General features: G+C 44.3%; 1 protein-coding gene across 1 annotated transcript in view; it reads right to left on the bottom strand.

Moving 5' to 3' along the window:
• The window catches only part of ITPR2 (inositol 1,4,5-trisphosphate receptor type 2), a 337,337-nt gene that overhangs the window by 149,347 nt on the left and 163,820 nt on the right, over window positions 1-24,170 (bottom strand). Inside the window, exons 32-34 of the mRNA XM_074937228.1 lie at window positions 20,742-20,867; window positions 9,983-10,111; window positions 9,231-9,351 (exon numbers count right to left, since the gene is read on the bottom strand). Of these exons, the coding sequence (XP_074793329.1) occupies window positions 9,231-9,351; window positions 9,983-10,111; window positions 20,742-20,867 (376 nt within the window). The remainder of the gene's footprint in view (window positions 1-9,230; window positions 9,352-9,982; window positions 10,112-20,741; window positions 20,868-24,170) is intronic.

Genomic DNA, 24,170 nt, shown 5'->3' with positions numbered 1-24,170 from the left:
CTGATTAAATCCTGTCCTTGGGGTGACTGATGTGCAGTGCAGGGAAAGGATGCAATCTATTGTGTGACTGCACAAGCAACTTTGGTATGTCACCTGTGTACCCAGCCACAATCCCACCAAGGACTAGAACATATGCGCATCTAGAGTGTAATTCACTCTTGTGTAGAGGGTCAGCACAGGCCTGTATGCCATCTCAGTCCCACTTCTGCACGAGGCTGAATTTCACCTCTAATAACTTGGGTTGTGCCTCACTGTCTGAGGAAGCAGGGTTTGCTGGGAAAAAGAGATGCGAGTAGCTCCCAGGTTGGTGCACACACATATACTCCCACTAGCAGAGTGGTTCTCTACCAGGGTCTCAGGGTCCCCTGGGGGGCCTCAAGCAGGTTTCAAGTGGGCCTTCAAGCATGGCCAGTGTTAGACTAGCTGGGGCCCAGGGCAGAAAGCCAAAGCCCCACCGCATGGGGCTGAAGTCCAGGGCCCTGAACCCTGCCACCCAGGGCAGAAGCCAAAGCCTGACCAATGTAGCTTTGTGAGGGCTCTTGTGGCATGACCCCAGGCAATTGCCCTGCCCTGCCCTAACTCCAGCCCTGGCTTTATATGCAGAAAACCAATCACTATGGCACTGGTAGGCCATGGAGTTTTTATAGCATGTTGGGGCGTGCGGGGCTCAGAAAGAAAAAGGTTGAGAACCCCTGCACTAGTGCACACATATTCCCACGAGCAACATGCACAGCCCAGCACCAAGACCAAAGATAAAAGTGACACTGACAATGCACTTAGCTAGGCCATCACGTAAAAATTCTGGAATGGTTTCTTATGAACTCAACGCACCAGTTTCTCTGTTCCCTTCACTGTGCAAACTGCTTGGGTATATAGGCAGAATGGGACCCAAAATAAAGAGTGAGCATTACATTCACTATAAGAAATAGCTAAATTCAAGTCCCATGTGCAGGTGGGCTTAACTTACTGAAGTCAAAAGAGCACTGTATACCCACTAGCAACAGGGCTAAACTGGCCTAGAAGCTGGGTGTCTATATTTGAAAAATAATATGTACATGTAGGTTCTCTCACAGAACCATAGAAATTGGAATTAGACCAGGCCCTACCCAAGGAGGACATCTATTCCATTCCCCTGCTGGTGAAGGATTGTTCTTCCACTACACTGCCTTGTCTACGGCTACATCCAGTTTAATTTTCAGAATTTCCATGGACGGCGCTGTCACCATTGACTTCCCTAGGAAGATTATTCCTCAGACTAACAAGTCTCACTGTTCGGAGGTTTTTATCCCATTATCTTTTACAGTAATTTATATCCCCTTGTACCAACCTAAACAATGCCACTCCCTCATTACCAGTACCTACAGGGTGTAAACAGACAGCTATTGTGTTCTCCCAGCCAGCCCCGTTGGCACTTAACTGAGCAACACATATTTACTTCAATTAATCTCGGTTCATAAATCAGTCTCTCTAGCTCCTTAATCATTTACTGACTGCTTAATAAATAAATTTGGTTGGAAAGACATTGATGGTAGCAACAGTAGGAAATTCTACAGGAAATAAAAGCTTTGTGTAGACAAGGCACAAGACTGCCAATCTGGTACCTTTCATTGGCAGCACATATTTTTCTTCCAGCTGAAAACTTAAGTTAAAATATTTATCATTCCACAAAAAGATCATCATTGATTTTTTTCTTGCAATTAGGGAAACACAAACAGTTAAAATAGAATAAAATATGTGCTTTGTCTGAAATGTATTCTCCCTGCTGTCAGAAATGTAACAATATTATAATCATTTGATTTGAACTAAAAAAAATTGAAAATGGAAGAGGAGTTTTCTTCCTTCTCCATTTTGTGAAAAACTAAAGTGGGAGTCAAATGAAGTCTGCTGAAGTGAAGGAATTATTTAAGGACAGTCCATCTATATGGGTATTAACACACAAATAATCATTTCAAAAAGAAAATAATATTGAGCCTAGATTCCAAGTTTAATGTTTCCTATTCATTACTTTTTATGGTAGAAGGAAAACACCTTACAGCACATGTATGCAAAACCTTACAGGTTTTCCCCAGATTCTATATACCATTATAGTGGAATAGCAGTGAGCTGAAACAGCATTCTTATAATTAGCATCCACTGCTCCAATAGGATGGGAATTGGAATTCTCTTTTTGTTTCTCTCATACAGCATCCTACCACCTATTGTCCTAGAATCTGAGTTGGTAATGACTGACATCACTTGCCTTGGAAGAGCTAAAGAAATAGGCCAGAAGATTTTTTTGACCTTCGCTACTTTGAAGTAATTAAATGTAGGGACTGATCCTGCCACTGCTTACTTGTGGAGTAATCCCATTTATTTCAGTCATGATGGTAATAGTAAAGTCATGCTCCTGCTACTAAAAGGTCCTTTACACAGCGTTCTCTATCTGAGATGTAGACAAGATGCATACAAGGAATAAGGTATAAGTAAGACCTCTACAATAAAAAGCTATAACGAGGAACTTTATAAATAGATTAGCAGACATCCTGTGTGCAATGCAAAATTGCTGTATAAAAAGCCTCTAGGGCGAACAGCTTTGATTCCTTGAGGGTGGAGAAATACAGAACAATGCTAATAGATATTTTATAGAAAATGGGGATAACATATTCAGGTTTAGCTAGCATGTAATTCCATATATTGCAGTTCTTTGATCTCGTAGCAGAAGAAAAAGCATGTGTTGGAGTCTGATGCACTAACAGTCATTGCTTAACTAAGCAGCAATGTCAGCTATTTGAAAGGGACCCTGGAACATTAGTTAGCTTGGAAACTAACAGTCTGATCCCACACCATTAAATCAATGTGGGTTTTGCCACTGAGTTCAGTGGGAGCAGGATTGGGCTCTATTACCCAGACATGCTTTTCTTCACCTGAGTTCATCGGCATACGACTGGGTTGTGGAACATGAGAAAATAGTAACCAGAAAGTGGATGCTTACTGCCCAGTCCCTTTGGGGTGAGGATGGGTGACATCTTGCAACATTACCATGTGAAAAAACGGATACTTCACAAGATTGTTTAAAATGCAAAAAAGTCAGGATTGGCCTCAAGCCCTCCAAATTTTTATGGCAGGTGTTCCCAAACTATGGTATAGTCTATAATAGTCTACTCAGACAAAGATTTAAAACTTTGTGGCAATGTGTTATACAAAATACGGTAGTTAATTTACTTCAAGATGTGCCAATGAGAACACAGATACACAGAGCCCTCACCTCCAGTCACTGTGCAGAGCGGGTTTAGTTGCCCAGCAACTGTCCAGTCTAACTGAGCTCAGAACTTAGGGGAGCGGGTTTCGGTTATATATGTTGCACTATAACTGTAGGTAACAGTGAAATATGGACAGATGGCTAAAGACAGGTAGCGTTAAGAAGCACACACAAAGTATCAGTGATGAGAAGGGTAGAGCCTGAGAAAGGTCTGCAAAAGGAGACAAGTCCCTATAGCTCCTTTCTGAACTGAAGGCAGGTAAATCTGCCTGGAGACAAAAGTAGTAAGGGAAGCCTGAAACACTTACGAAGTTTTTCCCTGGTAGTCAAGAGGAGTTGAAGACTCAGGGAGATAAGAAATTAGCTTTTGCACCTTGCCTTTTGTTGACCTGGAAGATCACATACATTCCTGCCGTGCTCGTAAGACAACAGATGTAATGATCTTAAACTCTTAAGGCAATACTTACATCCACCTGCCAGCACTGAGCAGAATATACATTTCTTAAACTTACTCTGAAACAGGGCTTTTAAAAGTTTATCATCATATGGATCTTTTATATCCTGGGAAATCTGTGTATGATCTTTGTACCTGCTAGGATTCATTTCTGAACCCAGGGCTACTACAAAACGAAAGGAATAAAAATTATGTTTGTTCATTCAACGCTACACTAAATTTAATTTTCCAGCAAAAACTTTTGGTCCCTGCTATAAATCTGCCCAATATACCTTTGGCTTGACACAGGCAAAATCTTTTCAGAGTTTTCAGAAAAACCATGCTGTGAAACATGAAGGTCCTAACATTGAAATTGTCAAACATTCAATTTAAAAAGAAACAGATAAGAGAGTGCACACATATCTAGCCTAAAGTCAAGCCTGGTATGGCTGTTTGTATTAACGAAGAAATTTTTATCTTATCTCTTCATGTGGACATGCAGCAGAATTTTGTGCTTGATGGAGCAGCATACAGAAAAAGGAGTACAATATACATTATCACTAGGGATCAGATATTCAAACATGCTCAGCAACTGCATCTGGGGGCAGATTCTCCAAAGAGTTCAAGCTCCTATCCAGGCAACAAAATAAGCACCACAATGGACGCTTCTGAGTACCAAGCATTATGTAGGTGCCTAAGTGGATGCTGAGTTCTTCTGAGTATTTGGCTTCAATTGTGGGTGCTGAGCAGCTGAAAAATCTGGCTATGCTTAGCTAAATTCTGCGGTGACCCTGTGCAACCCCAGTGGGCCAAATCCTTGACTTACATGGGTACTTGAAGTCAATGGAACTAACCACATGAGTAAAGTATGGAGGATTTGCTCCACTGTCTTCAATGGAATTGTATAGTAAATATATAAAGGCAGAATTTGGCTCACTTAGCTTCCCCTACTTACACAGCTAGTCCTTCTCCAATAGGCCAAGTTCTGTCTTCAGCTACCCTCATGAAAAACCTACAGATTTCAATTCGGCTGTGTGGGCTTCAGTTAGCACAGAATCAGACTCACATAGGAAAGGCCAGCAGGATTTAGCACCATGTCTATAAACTCTGCACACAACACTAGGTTTAAATCTTAGCTAAATGTATATACAGAGCTATTAGCAAAAAGCTCTAATTTTTCCTTACCTTTGCTTTCACTTGTTCATGCCTTATCCAAACTCCTCCTCATCCATCACAATCTTTTTGGTTTGCAAATACAGCAAACCACCACCACCACCACCACCACTACTTTAGTGCATATTTTAAATCCCCAAATACTATGTCCCTGCAGATCGGGAAATCAGCACATCATCGCCAGACTGTGTCCCTGACACATAGCCCTAAGTCAGGGGTCGGCAACCTTTCAAAGAAGAGGGACCATTTTTTTGCTTTTGTCTTTGACCAAAATATTTCAAGAGCCGCATCACATGCAAAGCTACTTGTAGAGCTAGAATTTATCATCTAATAATAATTGAACGTATTAAAATCACTCACCAATACTTTTAATGCAACTTTTGCCATTTGAATTTGAATATCAACAGGAGGGGGCTCCGGGCTGAGGCAGAGGTGCAGGAGGGGGTGCGGAGTCTGGGTACAGGAGGGGGTTCTGACCTGGGTCAGGTGGTTGGGGTGTGGGAAGGGGTGCTAGGTGCTGGCTCTGGCTGGGAGGCGCTTACCACAGGCGGCTCCCAGCCGGCAGCACAGCAAGGCTCAGGCAGACTGCCTGCCTGCCCTGGCCCCACTCCGTCCCAGAAGCGGTTGGCTGCTGGGCATGTCTCTATGTGCCCTTCGCAGGGGGGAGGTGGCTCTGCACACTGCCCCCAGCACCATCGTCACAGCTCCCATTGGCCGGTTCCCAGCCTATGGGAGCTGCAGGGGTGGTGCTTGAGGGCACGGGCAGCTCACGGAGACACGCTGCCTTGCTCTCCCCCAGGGGCGCACAGAGACGTGCCAGCAGCCAGCCGCTTCCAGGAGCGGCATGGGGCCAGAGCCCTGCTGCACTGCCGGCCGGGAGCCACCTGTGGGAAGCACCTCCTGGCCAGAGCTTGTACCTCGCACCCCCACACAAAACGGCTGCCTGCAAGTGGGCAGCCAAGGAGTTGTATGCAGCTCCAGAGCCGCAGGGTGCCAACCCCTGCCCTAAGTAGAGGTAGTACAAAGATTCCCTGCCCCAGTAGGTGCTGCAGGGGGGATTGTGCTTAAGGAACCCCCTAAGAAGGATACAGTGTGAGGCTCCTCAGGGGCAGCCCAGCTCCACTCCACAGTGGTAGCGGAAGCCATGGCCTCATCTCTTCCCCACCACTTTAGGTGAAGCTAGCCTTGAACATCCATTGCCCTTGAAGGGTTGCAAGGGCTTTAGATGCAATCAGCACATGAGAGAGGCCAAAGTATGGGGGAGGTTCTTCGAGCCATCCTCCTCTCCCTCATGTACCAATGCAAGGGTTAACTCAAATCTGGCCCTCTGTTTTATTGGACTTATAGTTTACAACAGCACAATCTAGCAGTGTTATTTTAAATATCTCCATGCAATACAAGATATGTGAGAAAACGGAATACAACAGATTACAGTACAATAGAGGAATGTAAGAACTCCAGAAGATATGGAATAAATCCACCAATTTGAAGAAAAGTCAAGGTCAACCTCACATCTGCTACTTGCATCACATAAGCCTTCCCAGAAAAAACAAGAGAGAGCCACAGACAAGAGAACACTAAACCTTTTATGTACCCATGTAGATATGAAGTGGCCACTGACTTAAGTGGGCTGGATTTTCACTTTAGGTACAGATCTGAACAAGTGGTAACACACTAATCCATGAGGGGACATTATGACACAAAAATCCTTCAGCCCCTCAATTCCTTCTCTGTTTGCTCCTAGTTCCCAAAGGCGGTAATTTTCTGATCGCTTATACCAGGAGTGCAGCAGAGGAGCAGAGAAGGGCTATTGCCATGAGTGAGCATTAGTCATATGAATAAGGGTTTGTAGGACTGGGTCCTTTATCTGAAGCTGTAAAAATCAGTGGAATAAGGAACAAAGAACATCTTCAACTTTTTAAGTTCTCCTGCCAGATGGATCCATAATTAAACCAGTTTGCACAACAAATAAAAATTGTACGCTGCTAAATTGCTAGATTAATTCACACAAAATGTTAATGAGATGCTTTGGCAAAAGCATTAAATGAAACTACTGTAACATAAATCTGAAATCTAAATTTAGAGTCAGTTGTTGCAACGTTACAGACGCAGCAAACGTCCAAGAGACCATCCCAGAGTGGTGCTATTATTTACTATAACTTTTTTAAAAAATTAAAGCGACTATATCTATCAAGCTTTTCTATTGTCATCATGATCCTGTCCCTCCCTCCCTTTCTTATTCATATTGTCCACAAGTTGTCTAGCTGCTTTCAAAATACTGAAAGTGAGTAGTGCCACAAAATGGGGTTAGAATAATAGCACTGATTGGGCTTGCTTTGGCTGAGCAGATTTCAAAATAGAGAGAGTTTGGAAAATGTCAATCAAAATGGCTCAAATATCTACATCAAATCATCTTTTCCGTGACAAAGTAAGACTTTAAAATAATGTTTTTGTGGAATTCAATCCTAAAACTGAACCTTTGCCAATGTTACCTAGATATCTGTAACCATTCTTCTTTAGGATTAAATTCCTACAGAAGAAAATTTAAAGTCTTCTCCTTTGACACAGACAACATGATATTTTAATTCTTTTTAAAAGTTCAAATTTTTATGGATTAATTGTTTAATAGGTTTTTTTTCTGGAGCATTTACTAGTTTGGGGCTAGATTGGGGCTACTTTTGTGGATGAGCATTTATTCACAAGTAGTACCGTTGGTTTCAAAGCGAGTAAGGACTGAATACTCTAGCCCTTAATGAATTCTAGCTCAATACTACTAAATTATGTAATTGACTTAAGGGCCAAATTCGGATTGGGAGTATGTGCACAGGCAGAGCAGTAAGAATCCACTGTGCACCTTGAGGCAGGCTACCTAGACCAACGTTGTGAAAGGGTATGTAAGGGCACCTACTTATTCCTTTCCCTGAGCAGGAGAATAAAGAGTGATCAGGGAAGATCAGGGTTTGGTTTCAACTCACTGGCCAGAACAACTGAGCTAGCATAAGAGTCAGGCGAGCAATAACTCAACATCCCCCAGGAGCAAAGGGGAACAAGGGAGGGAATGTTGGTTGCTCGGTCCTTAATTCCTTCCCTGAGATGTTTCCAAGGATGACACAGCTACATACCACCTATTACTATGGGCTGTGCCTTACCACAGAATGGAGTCCTCAATGATTATTAGGGCCCTACCAAATTCGCAGTCCATTTTGGTCAATTTCACGGTCATAGGATTTTAAAAGTTGGTAATTTCACAATTGCAGCTATTTAAATCTGAAATTTCATGGTGTTGTAATTGTAGTGGTCCTAACCCATAAAGGAGTTGGGGGGGGTGTCACAAGATTATTGTAGGGAGTGGGGGTTGCAGTACTGCTACCCTTACTTCTGCGCTGCTGCTGTCGGTGGCTCTGCCTTCAGAGCTGGGCAGGTGGAGAGCGGCAGCGGCTGGCTGGGAGCCCAGCTCTGAAGGCAGAGTTGCTGCCAGCAGCAGTGCAAAAGTAAGGATGGCTGGTGGGGCACTACCTTCAGAGCTGGACGCCCGGCTAACAGCCGCCACTCTCCGGCCGCCCAGCTCTGAAGGCAGCACAGAAGTAAGGGTGGCAATACTGCTATCCCCCTAAAATAACCTTGTAACCCCCCTGCAACTCCCTTTTGGGTCAGGATCCCCAATTTGAGAAACGCTGGTCTCTGCCGTGAAATCTGTATGGTATAGGATAAAAGCACACACAAGACCAGATTTCTCCATGGGGAGACTAGATTTCATGGTCCATGACGCATTTTTCATGGCCGTGAATTGGTAGGGCCTTAATGATTATGAATGCCTATGGTCTGACCCAGTTTAAGATCATTTCTATATAAGAAAATGAGGTCATAATGTAATAGTGTAGACGAATGCCACCTGCTTGGAGTCCAATTCTACTTTCACTTACACCACTGAACACCACCATTCACCTGAACCACCCCATTGAACGGACAGATTCAAATGGCGTATAAGTAAGGGAAGAAATGAGACCTGAAAGTCAGAGCTTCCGAGACTTACATTGTGAAATTCATGGAGGATAGGTCCATCAGTGGCTATTAGCTAGGATGGGCAGGGATGGTGTGTCCCTAGCCTGTTTGCCAGAAGCTGGAAATGGGCAACAGAGGATGGATCACTTGATGATTACCTGCCCTGTTCATTCCCTCTGGCATTGGCCACTGATAGAAGATTGGGCTAGATGGACCTTTGGTTTGACCCAATATGGCCATTCTTATGAAATTATAACACAATTTTCTAGTATTATCAGTGCCTTGATTTCCAGGATGCTACAACCCAAAAAATAATGGATGGATCCCAACTCAGGCTTATTTAAAACACAGTGAAGAATTATTAAGTAAAAACTTGGCACCTACCCACTTCAGCCAAAGTTTTGATACATGACTCCACTGAGGCTTTCTGTGCTGGGTTTGGCCAGTTACAGTTGTAAATTCTAAAAGCAGACTGAAGCAGTTGAATAAAAACTGGCTGATGTGTCTGAAAACAAAAAGGTAAGCAACTAATTTTAGACTTTAAAATCCTCCTTACAATTACCCTAGGTTATGCACCACATAAATTACATGCATAACTTTTAGCCTCTATAATCAAATTACAACTCAATTCAACCGTTATCACTCTTCAATACAGGATGAAAAATAAACCAGTTTGGCATTCTTATAGAGTGCCAAATCATGCAGTCCTTACTCAGTCAAAATTCCCATTGATATCAAACAAAATGGCATACTGCAGAAAAAAAAATGGGGAGATTTCTTGGGCCCCAAACACGTGGCAAACTTTCCAACTTGGGCCACAAAGATTTCCTCTTTTAGAAACACAAAGAAAAGTTCCCTGATCTTGCAAAGAGATCAGTCATGCGAAGTCCCAATGAAGTCACAGAAGTCAGATGTAAAGCTCTGTGGAGAAAGAGTCCTTTTCTGGATTAGGGTAATCAGGAGTACAATTTGTCAAGGGCATATTTACAGGAGGTGTTACACTGTTAGTGTGAATCATGAGGAGTGGGAGAGGAAATAAAGAAGGAAAGAAAGTTGCAGCACTCCCTTCCAGCGAGTGGAAGATGACACATTAATTATCTGAATTACACATTTGTTGCAGTCTCCCTTCTTCTTACCTGGAGGCTGGTGCTGTTATCTGAAAATGGAGAACTGAAGAAGCCACTCACAATGTTCATTACTGGTTCAGTGACATACTTCTCCAGAGATGTGTCTGCATGTTTCCGGTCTGTAGTTGTGTTGCAAACCTACAATGAAAAGGAAAATATTAGCTTTTGGTTACTTGTGATCTTTGAACATTTTAAAAGAGAAACACACACACACACACAGGAGAGAGAGAGAACTGATATTTAATCCTTTTTCAGAAATGTTGATTTTTGTATTAAACATATAAAATCAAGATACCTACCTTGTAGTCAAGTTGTATTCTGTTTAATTATCTTTGTTCCTGGGAGCTCCACTCCCTCCCGATCCCTACCTTTCCTGAACTAGATCCTCTAGTTGAGTTGGCTACTCTTTCCCTCACCATGAAACAAATGAGTTTGTTGGATAACACTGGTCATTCCTGTAGGCCCACACATCACATGCCACCTTACGCATCTAGACAGACTCAGGAGGAAAAAGGAGCATTCCTCCAGGTGGGTTGGAGGAGACAGATGGAAAGATAAACCTACTATATTAGAAGAGTGAGAAAGATCTCAAACGGTGCTGAATTTGGAGCTGGTTTCAATTATTACAGCCAGATGGGAAAGATGGAGCTCCTTCAAAGTAAGAGTTTTAAAAACCAAAACCAACAAAGCAAACAAAAAAGGACAAGCAGGAAGCAAGCACAAATATAACAAAAGCAAAATCCCATGCGTTCAGTCAGCAGAGGCCAGCAGCAGCCTCCATAGGAACAAACTGCAAAAACGGTCGAAGACCTACCCACTCTGCCAGGTGAGCTACATGGTAGATTCATCATGTCACAGTGTTAAAGTGTAAGACATGAGAGATTTGCAAAAGGAAGGAAGAAGGAGAAGAGGGGATAGGAGGACATTGAGAGAGGGTTTGAGCTGAACTGAAGTACATCTTAAGGCCAATTAATGGGCTGTGAAAGAATGTGGAATGATTCAACTTCTGTACAGCATCCTAGAAGACAACATTCTTCTACAACATTCATCATTTTATGCTGCATACATTTATGGTAAAAAAAATTGAGGATTTTTTTTGTGGGGGAGGAGATTTGATAGCTAGGGAACTGAAGAACAGAGAGGGTAAGTGATTTGTTCAATCTCACAGAGAAAAACTCAGTGGCAGGGCTAGAAAAAGAGTATAAAGACCTATATCCCAGGTCAGGCCATCCAGCCTTCTGATTACGCAGTACTGTAGCGGCACATGAACCTTGTAAGCCAGAAACTTTGGCAAAATAGCCAGAAGTGTTTAAAGGACATTTATGGAGACTTCAAACAGCACCAGTCATTGCTGGGAGAGGCACAAGTTACTCACCTTGTGCAGTAACAATGGTTCTTCAAGAGGCGTGTTCCTATGGGTGCTCCACTGTAGATGTGCTTGCATCCTTGTGCTACTGATCAGAGAACTTTGGTAGCAGCATCCGTTCGGTCTGCACATGCGCTGTTCCTCCCTTGTGCTCTGCCACAAGGTTAATCAGCATTGCGCAGGCAAACGCTCCTCAGTTCCCTCTCTATTGCAGAGTCCATGATAAGAACACTGAAGTGGAGGGGACAAGGGTGGGTCGAGGAGCACCCATACGGGGACACATCTCGAAGAACCATCGTTACTGCACAAGATGAGTAACTACTTCTTCAAGTAGCATTCCTATGGGTGCTCCACTGTAGGTGACTCCCAAGCAGTATCCCCCATGGAAGGCTGGTGCACTGGAATCGAGTCTAGTATGGACAATAATACTGCGGAGTCAAAGCTAGCATCAGCACTGTGATGGCATAGTGTTCTGTAAAGGTATGTGCAGATGCCCAAGTAGCTGCTCTGAAGATTTCCGGGATGGGGACATCCTTGAAGAAGGTGACCAAGGAGGAAAACAAACCCAAGGAGTGGGTATGGATAGCACATGGAGGTACTAAATTACGAGCCTGTCAACAGTGCTTGATGCAGCTCGGGACACATTTAGAGAGTCTCTGGGCTGATGTCACTGCACCTTCAGACCTATCCGCAATGGAGAGGAAAAGCCTAGGAGATTTCCTAAAAGCCTTTGTCCTGTCCAAGAAGGAGGCCAGGGCTCTCCTTATATCTAGCATGTGTAGAATGGCTTCCCTATTATCCTGGTGAGGTTTGGGATAAAAGGTCAGGAGGTGAATGAGTTGATTCATGTGAAAGGCCAAAGTCACCTTGGGGATGAATTTTGGGTGTGGTCTTAGCATAACCTTGTCAGGAAAGAACACAGTAAATGGGGGGTGCGCCATAAGAGCCGCTATCTCTCCAATCCTTCTCGCTGAGGTGATGGCGACCAGAAACGCCATCTTTATTGAAAGTTGCATGAGTGAACAAGTGGCCATGGGTTTGAAGTATGGTCTGGTCAGTCTTTTTAATACTAAATTCAGGTCCCATGGTGAGGTAGGATGTCTGGGTTGGGGAAAGAAGTTGGCTATGCCTTTAAGGAACCTACCGCTATGTAGTTGGGTGCGAGAGGACCGAGTACCCTTCTATTTGTTGGTGAAAAGTTGCTATTGCTGCTAAAATGTACCTTGAGCGAGTTAACAGATAGTCCAGATTTCTTAAGAGTCAGTAGATAGTCTAAGGCTAGTGGTAAAGTAGCAGATGCCGGGGTAATATGTCTGGAATGGCCTGAAACCTGGTCCACTTTCGTAAGTAAGTACGACAGATAGTCCATTTCCTGCTGTGTAGTAACACTTCCTGTACCTCCTCAGAGCAGGATCTCTCTACATGTTGGAACCACAAAGGAGCCAGGCCTTGAGCTGCAGTATCTGTGGGTTGAGATGAAGAGTGCATCCTTTGTTCTGCGAGAGGAGTTAAGAAGCGAGTTGAAGAGGGATTGGAAGACACGTCGCCAATTGTGACAGGTAATGGTACTACCTCTGTCTTGGCCAGGTAGGAGCAATCAGTTTGATATTTGCTCTCTCTCTTTTTATTTTCAATACAACTTTCAATAAGAAAGGAAATGGGGGAAAGGTGTAAAGAAGGCCCTTGTCCCATGAGAGAAGGAAAATGTCCCCTAAGAAGTGTTATCTGAGGCCTGCTCTCAAGCAGTATCATGGGCATTTCTTGTTCAGGTAAGTGGCGAACAAGTCTATTATCAGTGTTCCCCATCAGCCTGTCATGGAGTATCACTGAGTCCATCTCCCATTGTGGTCATGTGGGAAATTGTGACTGAGACTGTCTGCTGTCGTGTTGTGCACTCCTGGTAGGTAGGCTGCTAATATTGTAACACTGGTGGGAAATGCACCAGTTCCACAGCTCTAGTGCTTCCACGCAAAGGGATGGTGATCTGGAGCTCCCTTGACGATTTATGTAGTACATGCACGCTATGTTGTTTGTCATGACCTTTGTGTGTGTGCGCGCCTCTGATCAGCAGAAGGAAGCGAGTGCACACATTGCTGACCACTCTTAGTTCGAGGAGGTTGTTGTGAAGACACACTTCATAGGGAGACCATTTGCCCTGTACTGTGAGGTTGTTGAGATGTGCACCCCAACCTATGAGAGATACGTCGGTGGTGAGGAGTAGTGACAAAGGAGGCTATGTGAACGCAATCACCGTGCAGACCTTCTGGGTCCTTCCACCATTTCAAGGGTTGTATGACCTTAGTGGGTAGCAATAGCGGTTTGTCTAGGCTGTCTTTGTTCAGCCTGTAAACTGAGCTGACCCATGACTTAGGCAAAGTCTGGCATGAGTTATCACAAATGCGCCTGCAGCTATGTGCCCCAGAAGCTGAAGGCAATGTCTTGCTGATATTCGATGGTGGGCTTGCACTGTCTCTAGGAGTGCGGAAACACTGAGGAATCTGTGTTGTGGAAGGAGGACTCTCACTTGCACAGAGTTGAGATTGGTTCCTATGAATTCTAATCTCTGTTGATTTTTGTACGTGATTTGTAGGTCCAAGCTTCTGAACGAGTTCACAGTCGTATGAGTAACCCACAGTGCTTTGTCGAAGGAGCACATAGTGAGGAGACAATTGTCCAGGTAAGGATAGATCATGATCCCCTGGGAGTGTAGGTGGGCTGCCACTACAGAGAGGACCTTGGAGAATACTCTGGGAGCCGATGAGAGGCCAAAGGGGAGTACTCTGTATTGGTACTGGTCCTGCTGCAGCGTAAATCTGAGATATCGTCTGTGGGATGGTATGATTGAAATATGGAAATAAGCATCCTGGAGGTCGAGGGCCAAGAGCCAATCTCCCTGTTGCAACGCTGGAATAATTGCTACTAAAGTGACCATCTTGAATTTCTAAGTCTTGACGAATTTGTTGAGTGCACTGAGATCTAGTATGCGTCTCCAACCTCTCTTTCTTGGGTATCAGGAAGTAATGAGGAATAAAAACCTTTGCCTCATAGATGTTGAGGTACTGGTTCTATGGCTTCTAAACTGAGGAGGTGGTCTCTCTCTCTCTCTCATACAACAGGCTCTCGTGAGAGGGGTCCCTGAAGAAAAATGGGGAAGGGTGTTGAGGAGGGAGGTGAAATGGATAGACATCGCGAATGATCCCCAGAACCCATTTGTCAGACGTTATCCGTTCCCAAGTGCTGCAGAACAGAGTGAGCCGATGCAAAGGGTTGACCAGTGTTAGATGGTGTTGAAGGGAGTGGTCTGTCAGCACCCCAACCAACCAGTCAAAACTGATGTTGTTTTGAGGTGGACGATTGGGAAGAAGCAGGCTGTGGACCTGATGGTTGGTATTTTGAGAACCTAGACTTCTTCCTCTGTGGTTCATAAAAGCATTGGGTTGGGTAGTGTGCCGTGCAAGATTTGAATAAGGGCAGAAGACTGTATTTCCTCTTCTGCCCAGGTGGGTAAATCCCTGACGACTGAAGAATAGCCCTGGAATCTTTAAGAGTGTGGAGAGATGCATCTGTCTTTTCTGCAAACAATTCTGTGCTTTCAAAGGGAAGGTCCTCCAACATTGTTTGCACTTTCTCGGGGAAGTCAAGAGGCTCAACACATCACAATGGGAGTGGAGATGGATCACACCACCATATCAGCTGCATCGAGCGCTGACTGAAGTGCCATCTTGGGCAGTAGTTGCTCTTCACTGAGGATGGCCCTTAACTGATCTCTGAGAGATTCTGGAAGCTGCTCAATCAAGGAATGGAGTTTTGTGCATTGATATGGTCATATTTTGCTGTTAGGGCCTGGTAAATTTGCCATGAGGAATTGTAGTGTGGCAGATGAATAAGCCTTTCTCCCAAATAGGTAGAGGCATTTCCAATCCCAACCATAGGGGACTGATTCCACCTGATGTTGCAGACCTCTGGAATTTACCACATCCACAATGATTTAATTAGGGGTGGATGGGAGAAAAGAAATTCTGTGTCCTTCGCTGGCACATAATATTTATCAGCCTGTTTAAAGGTTGGTAGGACCAATGCAGTGGTCTGCCATACAAGTTTGGTTGGCTCAAAGATAGCCTTGTTGATGGGAAGAGCTACTTTGGATGAGAAAGAGGAGTGCTAAGTGTCCGGCAATTTATGATGTAATTCTCTCACCTCCTGTAGTGGTAACTGCAGTGTGTCAGCCACCCTCTTAGCTAGGTTTTGAAAAAGTTTAAAAAACCTTCTGCAAAGGACAATGGAGGGGGCATCACTGCCTCACCTGGTGAGGAAGAGGAGATGTTGGTCTAAGGTGGGACCTCTTCCTCAATATCAGCCTCCTGTTCCTCCATCACCTCTTGAGGGCACTTCATAGGTTCCTAGTGGGCCATGCTAGAACTTCGGGAGGCATGATGTCTATATGCCTGCCATGGATCCCAGTAAGGCCACTAGGACGGTGGGAACCATTGTTGTCCCTACCAGGGAGGCTGAGAATCAGATGGATGGTACGGCTGAGGAGGTCCGGATTTGTAACGAGCACTATAAGTTGTGTGGAAGGAACGACAGGAGCCCACTTCCTCCTGCTCACTGTCTGACTCCCCTCTGAAGAATAGGGATGCATGGCACAATGCCTAAGGGAAATCTAGAGTCCAAAGCAGACTTGGTTCCGGAGCCCTGGTACCAAGTAGAGGAGAGTCAGGTATGTCAGATATTGTCATGTCTTTTGAGTATCTGAAGTCTTGTGGTGCCACAGGTACCAGTACCAGGAGTGGTTGTCGGTGCTAGGATGACTGTACTGACGGAATTGGTGAATTGGTGATGTAGTCTGGGTTAAATGATCCAATGGTGTTTGACGTACCATTGATGGTACCAATGCTGTTGTCCACGCTGATGGAGTCTTCCCCAAGGCAAGGTCTCTGTCCTTGTCTTGTCCAATGCCCATCGGGTCGTTAGGCAGCCCAACTTGCTCCATCCACGTTTGGATGGCTTCAGTGCTGTCAGTGCCGATGATACCAAATGAGCTGGTGAACTTTTTCAGCTGGTTCAGGGCTCGCTCTGGGGGATTCACAGCCCTCTTTTTAGAAGCCTTGTATGAGTGGCTCATAGTTGTCTTTGTATGCTCACCGCCCTTGAATGTATAGGGCAGTGATGAAGAACCTTGCTGCCTGGGTCTGAAGATGGTTGGAGAGCTGCTTTCATTAGGAGTTTAAGTCTCAGCTCTCAGTCCTTTTGGGACCACGGTTTCAGCTGCTGGCAGAAACCACCACTTCTGGGGAATGTGGTTTTCCCCGAGGCAATGAACACAATGAGGATGTCTGTCCATCACCAGGATGGCCTCTTTGAAGTTGAGACACCTCTTAAAGCCTGGTGAACCAGGCATATCCCATCCCGAGGTGGTCCCTGGACAAGGGAGCAGGGTGAATAAAAATTAAAATAAACACATTTTAAGAACAAAAAGAAAAAGAAATCCAAAGGAAACTAAGTAATAGCAACAAAAGAAATTAAAAGAATGATTAGCAAGTATTTAGTGGGTTAATGATCCAATAAATGGACAGCTAAAAGCACCATCTCAAGCCAGGGGCGGTTGAGAAGGAGCTGTGGAGGATTTGCCCTCCCAATGCTGGTTAGCCTCATGGCAGAGCACAGTGAGGGGGACAACACATGTGCGGGCCGAACAGACACTGCTACCAAAGTTCTCTGATCAGCAGCACAGGGATGCAAGCACAGCTACAGTGGAGCACCCAGAGGGACACTACTTAAAAAAGCAGTTTATTGTAATACAAATACATTTTGAGTAGAACACTGTATGAGTGGACAATACAAGGCACATTATTGCCATGAGGCAGTTAGGGGAGTCTTCAGAGAGCAAGGTAAGACCCAGGTGCATGAAGAACCCTGGAAAAAGGCGTGTTCGATTTTAATGTATAAGATCATCAAGGCATGGAGTGCGCATAGTGTTTTTCCCAACAGCAAGAAAGGGAATGGTTACGCAGACAGAAAAGCAACAGTAGCTATACCATAAAACTGAGATTAAAAACCCACTAGGGTCAGTAGAGGTGTGACATTTTTCCCCACAGCTCTAGGGGAGGTAAACAAAGGTTCAGGTACTAATCAAAACTTCTTGAAAAGATCACAGACCTAAATCCATTTGGATGTTCTTCTGCCTTTAATTAAGCGGCATGCCGATTTCTGCTGGAACCAGTAGCTTTGAGGCTCAACGTTCAGGATCCCAACAGGAATACAGGGAGCTGCATGGTGCTGGCATGGCAATTTTACCAACTGTCAAAACTACAAACTGCATAATGCTTTTAAGATTTCCCCCTCGCTTGTCTAAAAAAAACATTGCTAGAAAGCCACTGAAGGGGTCCATCTTCCTCCACCACAGGTCCCATAACAGAATGGCAATCCTATGATCCTCCCGCACCCTTTATCATCTCCCACCCTTTACTGGATCTTGAATCTGATAACAAAAACCAGGTCAACTTCTCAAATGGAAAAAGAAAGAAATCCAGCTGGAGGATACCTCTAACCATCTTCCACCTTAGCGCTCTCTAACAACACAGACTCAGTTCCCAGACTCACCACTGACAGGCAGTTGTAGCAGCTAAAAGAAAAGCATTTCCCTCCCTCCCTCCAGCCCCCTTCCCTCCCACCAGTAGCAGCTCTTTTAGCTCACTGGAACATAGAGGATCAAAGGGTTCTTCTTTCTAACTCTTTTGAGAGCTGTCGTAATATCTTTTCATGAAGCTAAGAGCCTCCTGACAGTCCTGATGGCTACATAAAGCTGACGTATTTGCAACATGTGGACACTGCCTCAGCCCGAAAAGCAGATCTGAGCAAATACACCCAACGTTCTAAAAGATTTGGTTACCCAGAGGGCCTGGCTGAAGCATGGAGCAGAAGAGAGCATTTCTGACATGCTCTTCTAGCTGAGGGGGTAAAAGAAAAGGATCTACTAACCAGGAAATGAAAAGGAACTAATTAGGCAGCTACCCAGAGGGCTCTGCAGGAGAGCAACACAAAAGTGCACTTTTGCAATTCTTTTTCAGAAAAAAAAAGGAGCATGTGTGCGTGCACACACAAAAAAGAATAAAGAGATGGTTGGTGGGCTGGGCAGCACAATGCATTAACAACACACTCACTATTCCCCTCTGAAAATCTGGAGTTTAATTTCTCTTATTAGAGGACTAAGTGCAAATGAGCTTGGTAGTGCCAAGCATCATACCTCTATCTGATGTCCATACTGCTAAATCATTTGGCACAATTTAACGCGATCGGAGGTCTCTGCCAAGGAAAGTCTCTGGGTTGGAGTAGCAGAATGTGTAGGGAAGTGCCTCCCTATATATATCTGCTTCTATAAAAATGGTCCTATTAGAGAGATAAAGCGAAGAGAGGTTTGTGAATGCTCCTGCTGGAGGGTCAGAACTGCGCCATGTCAGATAAGAGCAACCCCTCTGGAGGAAGGGGATTAAACAGAAGAAAATGCTGCTGGCTGTAAGTCGGAGAGGTTAAAGCACAGAATCCCCTCCAACACGAATTCTGATCTTCATTCTCAACTGAGCCTGGATTGCCCAGAAGAGGCCTCACTTTAGGAACAGCTACAGAAACAAGACAGGTAGCAGCTGTGTAGGGTTTGCAGAGGTCTCATTACTGATGGCCTTCTCTAAAAGAGAAGCGCACGCGCGCACACACACACACACACTCGCATTATCCTGTTCCCTGAAACTCTTAGCAGAAAAATAAATAAATAAAACTCTATTTTTTTCTGCTTCACAGGGGTGAAGAGGCTCCAGCACCTATTGTACTGCACAAATATCTGAATTTATTCTTCTCTAGGCTATAAATCGTTCTAACTACAGGAGTGTGCTATTTTCTGTGAAAGGTTTCAAAGAAACTATTTCATGAGGCACTATTACTTTGGTGTGAAAGCCCACCACAGAATTGAATTGTGGTTCTTTCACCTCTTTTTTAATTTAAACTAAAGAAAACACAAGGAGTGAGAATTTAGTGCCATAAAATGTAGGGGACAAAGCCAGGCATCCAGTTTAGAGGTGTGCTGTAAAAGCAGAACAGCTCTCACCTCCAAACACTTGTTCAGCATCAGGGATTGAATCCATGGCTTTCAGCATTAAAAGCATGGACCTCTACCACTTAAACTAAAGAAGTAACTCCATTAGCATTAGTACTAGGCTCTTATACTTATGCAGATCAATCTCTAGAAAGGGGACACGTAACCACACACTAAACCACTGGGTTACACAAGCTTCCCTATGTCTCTGCCAGTGCATCTTAATCTTCCTAAACTTGCAAAAACACCTGTTATTCTACCTCCTAGGCCTCTCGTAAGCAGAGACCATCAGTTATGACTGTTCCTAATGTACATAAAATGGCAACTATGAGGACACCAAGGCTACGTCTACACAAGGACTTTTGTCAGTAAAATTTTGTTGGTCGGGGTGTGAAAACACCAACCGCATCTGACATACGTTTCACCGACAAAAGTGTCAGTGTGGACAGCGCTTTGTTGGCGGTACACGCTTTCCTGCCAACAAAGATCCACCCCCAATGAGTGGCGGTGGCTTCATTATGCTGGCAGAAGAGCTCTCTCCCTCCGGCACAGAGCGGCTACACAGGAGACCTTACAGTGGCACAGCTGTAGTGCTACATCAGTGCTGCTGTACGTTCCGTAGTATAGACACGGCCCAGGAAACTCCTTTAGGCTCCAAACCTAGGCTTTCATAATGCTTAGAGTACTAACTGACAGTGTCACATATAGCCTGATCCCATAGACTCTTTTAGGCAGTAAGAGCTAGGAGCTTGAAAAAGTGTGGAACTATACTTGTCACTTTTGTCAAGAAGCTGCACATGAAAAAGGGCAGACTGTGATGGCAGGAGGATAAGTCAGCTAGCTGGGGTGACCAGCCAAGGATATAGTCTCTTGCCCTGTGAGCCCTACCATCCTAAAAGAGCACAGAAGCGCCAAGGACAATTGCATTTTTAATAACCTGCATAACAATGTGCAATAAATGCTCCTAGACCCACAGTAATTTTGAAATTGATCTTGCTGATATACACTGAGTCTCTCACACCCACAACCCAGCCAAATCCAGTTTATACCTTTATCTTAAAAAATAAAAAGAATCTCCAGGGTGGTGATGTGCCTTGTTAAAAGGATGGCAGTGTTTAAGATAAAACAGGTTAAATAATTATAAGAAAATTGTAATTGAAATTATGCACCATTAAAGAAGATTTCATTCATTTCACTCTCATGTATTTGAAAATATGGTTAATAGAACATATGAAGTTCAAGCAGAAAAGTTATTGCCCGTTCAGCTATCTTAAATGTGCATTCTGTAATATGTAATGCATCATAAAGCTTACCCTTGCCATATCAACAAGGAAGTTCTCAAATAATTTCCAAATGTGGTTACTAGCATAGATTTCCTTCATTTCCACCTCAGTGTCCACATAACAGTGATTAACAAAGTTCACATATGCAATCTTCACCTGTAAGAGCAGCAAATATAAAAAACCTCATGAAAATGACAATGAAAGCCATCAGCGTGTTAAATGTTTTAATGCAACTGTAATTTGACTTCTTTGTGCATATGTATTATGACACACTTGCCCAATATAATGTATGAAGTCTGTAGCAGAGCTAGGAATACAACTCAGAATTTCCTGCATCCTAATCTAGTGCTTTAAAATGAAAGGCAGAGTTGTTCCCTAGGAGAGTTGTGATGGGGCAGCTAACCCTCACTGGCAGAAAAGGGGTTAAAAGCAGCCCTAGGGAGGCTGTGTCAGAAGCAGCCAATCAAAGAAGGGCTGAAGGGAGCAGCCAAGCAGGCCCATATAAAAAGGGAGCTGCAGGGCAGAGGAAGGCAGTTCTCTGCTGGGAGCCCAGGGAGGAAGGACTATGCCTGTGAAAGGCTGAGAGAGCTGCCAGCACCCTGGACAGAGCAGTGATGCTAGCAGGGACCAGGAGAGAAAGAGACAGCTCCTTCTGGCTGCTGGAGTTTGCAAGCTGAGGCCCTGAGGCAAGGGAAAAGATGATGCTGGGGCCATGAGGAAGTGGCCAGACAATTTGCTGCAGTTGTCACTAAGGGAACTGGCTGAACAATGGACTGCAGGTCCCCCCGAAGTGGGGAGCACAGTGTGTGGCATGGCCAGGGGGCTGTGTTGCTGAAGAGGATGCCGCAGTCCTTGGGGAGACATGGGTTCTAGAACAGGAATGATGGTGGCGAGGCAACACCTGAAGAGGGAGCGTTAACACGCAGAGCTAATTCCCAAACAGGCAGCAGAAGGTGCCACAGTGGTGAGTGAACCCTGTTACAAGTTTCATCAGAAAAATGGAAGCATGAAGCTGGCATCTGAGTCTCTACATTGACCCCACTTACATAAGAACGGTCATACTGGGTCAGACCAATGGGTCCATCTAGCCCCATAGCCTGTCTTCTGACAGTGGCCAGGGCCAGATGCTTCAAAGGGAATGAACAGAACAAGGCAATCATCAAGTGATCCATCCCCTGTCTTTAGGGTGACCAGACAGCAAGTGTGAAAAATCGGGACAGAGGGTGGGGGGATAATAGGCACCTATATAAGACAAAGCCCCAAATATCGGGACTGTCCCTATAAAATCGGGACATCTGGTCACCCTACCTGTAATCCAGTCCCAGCATCTGGCAGTCAGAGGCTTCGGGACATGCAGAGCATGGGGTTACATCCCTGACCATCTTGGCTAATAGTCATTGATGGACCTATCCTCCATAAACTTATCTAATTCCTTTTTGAACCAGTTATACTTTTGGCCTTCACAACTTCCCCTGGCAATGAATTCCAAAGATTGGCTGCACTGTGTGAAGAAGTACTTCCTTTTGTTTGTTTTAAACCTGCTGCCTATTAATTTCACTGAATGACTGCTGGTTCTTGTGTTACGTGAAGGGGTAAATAACACTTCCATATTCACCTTCTCCACACCATCATGATTTTACAGACCTGTACCATATCCCCCCTTAGTTGTCTCTTTTCCAAGCTGACTAGTCAGTCTTTTTAATCTCTCCTCATAAGGAAGCTGTTCTATTAATCATTTTTGTTGCCCGTCTCTGTACCTTTTCCATTTCTAATACTTTTTTTTTTTAAAATGGGGCAACCAGAACTGCATACACTATTCAAAGTGTGGGTGCACTATGGATTTATATGGTGGCATTATGATATTTACTGTCTTCTTATCTATCCTTTCCTAGTGGTTTCTAACATTCTGTTCGCTTTTTTAATTGCTGCTGTACATTGAGCGGATGTTTTCAGAGCACGATCCATGATAACTTCAAGATCTCTTTCTTGAGGGGCAACAGCTAATTTAGACCCCATGGTTTTGTATGTATAGTTGGGATTATGTTTTCCAATGTGCATTACTTTGCATTTATCAACATTGAATTTCATCTACCTCATAGCACTCAATGTTGGAGGCAGCAATGGAGTGGCCAGGTTTCAGAGTAGCAGCCGTGTTAGTCTGTATCCGCAAAAAGAAAAGGAGGACTTGTGGCACCTTAGAGACCAACAAATTTATTTGAGCACAAGCTTTCGTGAACTACAACTCACTTCATCAGATGCATTCAGTGGAAAATACAGTGGGGAGATTTATATACATAGAGAACATGAAACAATGGGTGTTACCATACACACTGTAAGGAGAGTGATCACCTAAGATGAGCTAATACCAGCAGAAGAGCGGGGGGGGGGGGGATTGAAGTGTTCTCCGACTGGTTTTTGAATGTTATAATTCTTGACATCTGATTTGTGTCCATTTATTCTTTTACGTAGAGACTGTCCAGTTTGACACGTCAGTCTCTCTGGTCACTCGATTACAGACCTAAAAGTTGCAATATTACAACAAAAAGACTTCAAAAACAGACTCCAACGAGAGACTGCTGAATTGGAATTAATTTGCAAACTGGATACAATTAACTTAGGCTTGAATAGAAACTGAGAGTGGATGGGTCATTACACAAAGTAAAACTATTTCCCCATGTTTATTCCCCTTCCCCTCCCCCACACTGTTCCTCAGACATTCTTGTCAACTGCTGGAAATGGCCCACCTTGATTATCACTACAAAAGGTTTTCTCCCCCCCCCCCCCCCCCGGTATTAGCTCATCTTAAGTGATCACTCTCCTTACAGTGTATATGATAACACCCATTGTTTCATGTTCTCTGTGTATATAAATCTCCCCACTGTATTTTCCACTGAATGCATCCAATTAAGTGAGCTGTAGCTCACAAAAGCTTATGCTCAAATAAATTTGTTAGTCTCTAAGGTGCCACAAGTACTCCTTTTCTTAATGGAGTGGCCAGAGCACAGAGTATTTCAGCAATTCTGGGCTATGGAGAAGCCCATAAGCAACTAGGTAACACTGCTCTAAGCTAGGGCTGCTAACAGCTCTAGCTTATACTGGTGTCTTGGCTGGCCCCTTAAACAGCCCAGAATCTGGGATGCACAAAAGTAACTTAAAGCCCTGCTGCACACTCCATGCTATATCGCTTAGGGGAGGCAGTACTGAATATGGTCTCAGATTCTATAGCCAGCTTTGCTAGAAGTGTCCTTGTGCAACCTCTCAGTTACCTCAGCTGTAAAATGGTGGAATGATACTTGCCTGCTCCCAAAGAGTTATGAAGCCTGGCTCAATAAAAAGAAACAGGAGTGTAAAATACATATAATTATTGCCACCAGTCAGGAGAAGAAATAAGACTAACTCAGGCTCCTCCTGGTCCACAGCACATCTCACCTAGGCCAAAGGAGAGGGTGGCAGCTGCAG

This window comes from Natator depressus, chromosome 1 (assembly GCF_965152275.1).
Source record: "Natator depressus isolate rNatDep1 chromosome 1, rNatDep2.hap1, whole genome shotgun sequence".
Lineage (NCBI taxonomy): Eukaryota > Metazoa > Chordata > Testudines > Cheloniidae > Natator > Natator depressus.
The sequence above is the reverse complement of the archived record's forward strand: the minus strand, read 5'-3'. Positions and strand labels throughout refer to the sequence as shown.